General features: G+C 39.8%; 1 protein-coding gene across 1 annotated transcript in view; it reads right to left on the reverse strand.

Moving 5' to 3' along the window:
- Phtf2 (putative homeodomain transcription factor 2) overlaps window positions 1-3,732 on the reverse strand; it is a 78,118-nt gene that overhangs the window by 45,844 nt on the left and 28,542 nt on the right. Inside the window, exon 3 of the mRNA XM_013350445.2 lies at window positions 1,310-1,366. Within this exon, the coding sequence (XP_013205899.1) occupies window positions 1,310-1,366 (57 nt within the window). The remainder of the gene's footprint in view (window positions 1-1,309; window positions 1,367-3,732) is intronic.

A 3,732-nucleotide genomic window follows, 5' to 3' on the forward strand; every position in this document is an offset into this window, starting at 1 on the left:
TTTCTAAAACAATTTAAATCTCTCTTCCAATGTTTTCTGTCATACTTATTACTGACTTAATGAATTTATAAAAATGCAATTCTAATTTTCTGCTTCAAATCCATCAATGTCCTCCCAACTGTTATAACATTATGGCTAAACCGTGGGGTTAAGCTTGAAACCCCTTCATACACTGACATTTTCCTTTCTAGCTTTACTGCTAACCCATTCCATCACCTTCTTCAATCCAACTGTCAAATCAAATTCTCAAGGGTTTCTTACTCAGTCTCCTCTCCCTCCCCCCTCTCCCTCATGAATATTTTCACATGTCCTTCCCCTGTCACTTCAATGATTTATATCTCACAATAAAATACCTGACCTAAATACAATTTATTTAGCTTTGGGCCCTCGTGACCTTTAATTCTACTTTTAAATATGCCAGAACTTCACTAAATGAATTTATTAATTCTTCATAAAAAATGTAGAAAATTAAAAATTTTTAAGTATCAAATAATGATCTCCTCTTTCATAGATGATATGGTCTGAACAGCCACAAATCTTTTGAGCAGATTTTTAAGTGACTATAGACTTGGTTTTTAACTGAATAAAAATATTTAAATATTGAGCAGAAAATGGTAAGCGATTACAGTAACATTCTCTAGGCCCAAATTAAAATTTAGCCCGTGCAAGAACAAACTGATTAGTATCTAAGCAAACGAAAGATATATAATTTTATCATCACAGAGTGTTGAGAAACAACAAATTTAGTTTCAAAACTTTTCTCATGCCAGCAAGATAGTCCATGAGAACGTTCCATCAGAATAAGACAAGTAGTCACGCGTCCAGGAGGAAAACGCCTGCCATCAAAGCATTTGAGTTAATATTCTACTTCCTGCAGCCCTTACACAATTCAACAACTCTTTCTGCACCCAAGTCACTCCGTTAGTAGCGCCAACAAAGCGGGTTTCTATTAGGCGAAGCCACGTGTGCACAGTGCCACGCGGGCGGTGAACATCCTGAAACACTTACCAGTTTAATAAACTGCACAGAGCCATGACAGCATCAAGGGGGAAGAAAGAGACTAGAGTGTAAGGTGACAGGTGAAAGGGGGAAAGAGAATACGCTTGAGAAATTAGATTTAAAGGGAATGGAGGAGGCTAAAAGTAAAATAAAAAAATTAGAAGGTAAGACTATGAAATCATAGGTTTCTCTCTTAAAAGTGAAGATAAAATAAATATTTAACTAAAATAGTAAATTTAAACGGGATGGTAAAGCGACTGACAATGTATAGAACTGTTTCAGAACGAACAAAATAAAGCGAAGTTGTTACCTTGATTTCTCTTTGTTCAACAGATTTCTCCCATATTTGTTGATCATAGGCTCCGATCTATGAAGAAAGAAAGACAGCACTGTGTTAAGTGGGCATTCCCGGTGCTCACTGAACACGCAGACTGGCTCTGCCACAGACGTCAGAGACCAATCCCTGTGCCACAGTGCTTCTGAGCACGCTGCTCACAGGACGGCCAGTATCAACATCGTCTTTGAGAATGGAAACTTTCAAGTTCCCAGAAGAATTACTGGATCGGAAAAAATGGCTGTGAGGTTCAAATATCCAAGATAACACTGAAATCAGAAAAACCTGGCCTAAGGAATCCTTCAGTTTCAATAAAAGAAATGGCTGCATTACCAGTGCACATGAGGAAAACACCTCCCAAATGACACAATCGTAAACATGTAGATCACTGAGTGGTTTCCTTCTGAGACAGGGTCTCACTCTGTAGCTTAACTGGCTTCAAATTCACAGCAAGCCTTCTAGAGCGGCATTATTAGGCGCTGCGGCCTTGTTTTGAAGTAGGTGTGGTCTTGCTGGAGGAAGTGTGTCACTGCGGAGGCGGAGGCGGGCTCTGAGGTCTCATATATGCTCAAACCCCGCCAAGGTGAGACAGTTCTTTTGGAACAAGATGTAGAATTCTGTAGCACCATGTTTGCCTTCAGACGACCATACTGCCAGCTGCCAAGCTCCCTGCCATGATGATAAGGGACTAAACCTCTGAACCTGTAAGCTGCCACCTCAATTAAACGGTTTTATAAGAGTGTCATGGTCATGGTGTCTCTTCACAGCAATAGCAACCCTAAGACAGTCATACATGCAGGCAAAACACCCATTCATACAAAATAGTATAATCATTCCAATACATCAAATATTTTGTTGAAACAATAACCCAAACTACTTCAGAGTTACATAGTAATGTTTTTTTTTTATTTATTTTTTTCTTTTTTTTTCATAGTAATGTTTAAATGATTATTTTTCTAAATTTTGTTTTCATATGCAAAAGAATGCCTAAGGTTTCTTTAGAGAACACTTTTATGTCAAGGTGATTCAAGCACACAGACATGGAAATAACTTTTCCACAACCATAAAATGAGAGAAAAATAAAGTCAATGTCTATGCAAATGTAATCACTACTTAGTATAAATTAAGACAACAACCTTTCCTTTCTATTTAGACAATACCTGATACTTGTTCTTATTGTATATAGTTTTATTATATTAGAGTTAAAACCTTGCCTTTTTATTTAGACAAAAAGGGGGAAATGTTGTGGAATAATCTTTTTGCTTGCTGTGAAGATGTGCCACTCAGATTGGTTTAATAAAAAGCAGAATGGCCAACAGCTAGGCAGGACTTTTGAGGCAGAGAGAACACTGGGAAGAAGCAGCAGAGATGACATGAGACATATTAATAATAAGTCTTTGGGTCATTGGGGGGGGGAGCCAGCAGTCCAGACAAAAAGTCCAACTACGGAAAGATTCCACAATCCGAAGTCACTCTTACAATCAATAGTTTTGCCTTATGTCTAATACAGTCAGCAACTTCTCAACGCTCCTGCCATTGTTCTAGAGACTCCTGAATGCAGCATGCTGGGCTGGGCTGTTTTTTAAAGCAGAGCTGATCTACTATCAGCCTTTTTGCTCCCAGGCCCCACGCAAGCATTCTGCCCTCTGCAACTTCCTCCTTCGTCTGTGATTTCATGCCTTCAACAACAGGTCCAGCGACCTCCTCTCTTCCAATACTTCCTAAAGTGTCAGCAGAGATAACTCTATATTCGCACCCTGCAAGTCTCAGATCCCAAGCCCGTGAACAACACCACTCATAGAAGTGGACATAGCCCTCTACCTCAAGAAGACTGAGTCCAGAAGATACAAAACTCCCTTTGGTGTTCTCCATCTCTCGTGTGTTCTTATCCGATTTATTATCCCTCTCCTCTTTTTATGAACAAACGTGGAGCTATTCAGTGGTGACTATCAACAAAAACAAAGCAAGAGAAACAAGGGCACAGCCATAATCCTCAAACCAATACAGAAATAAAAGAACTGGGATAAAGAATTCATAATAACGAAAGATGAAGACTGAAGGGAAAGACTTCCTGCCCTGACGTCCGCAGTGAGCACAGTGCCACAGTCGCTCCCTGTAAGAATCCGCAGCAGATACAAACAACTGCCGGCCGGCCTGTCACCTATGAGACGGCTGGCGCCGTTCCTTGCGCTTTACAATGACACTGTATTCTTGACCACGCGCCATAAGTAAGAGCTGACTTACAAAAGTAAGTCTCAAACCCAGGTCAAATACGAACAAGTCATCTAAGAAAGGAAACATGCTTCACGAATCGATTCCCTTCTGCTGTGATTCTCAAGTTTTCTATCTTTCTGCACACAATAGAAACAAATGACGGAAAAAATCTGAAGACGGGGGTG

This window comes from Microtus ochrogaster, chromosome 26, assembly GCF_000317375.1.
Source record: "Microtus ochrogaster isolate Prairie Vole_2 chromosome 26, MicOch1.0, whole genome shotgun sequence".
Classification (NCBI taxonomy): Eukaryota; Metazoa; Chordata; class Mammalia; order Rodentia; family Cricetidae; genus Microtus; species Microtus ochrogaster.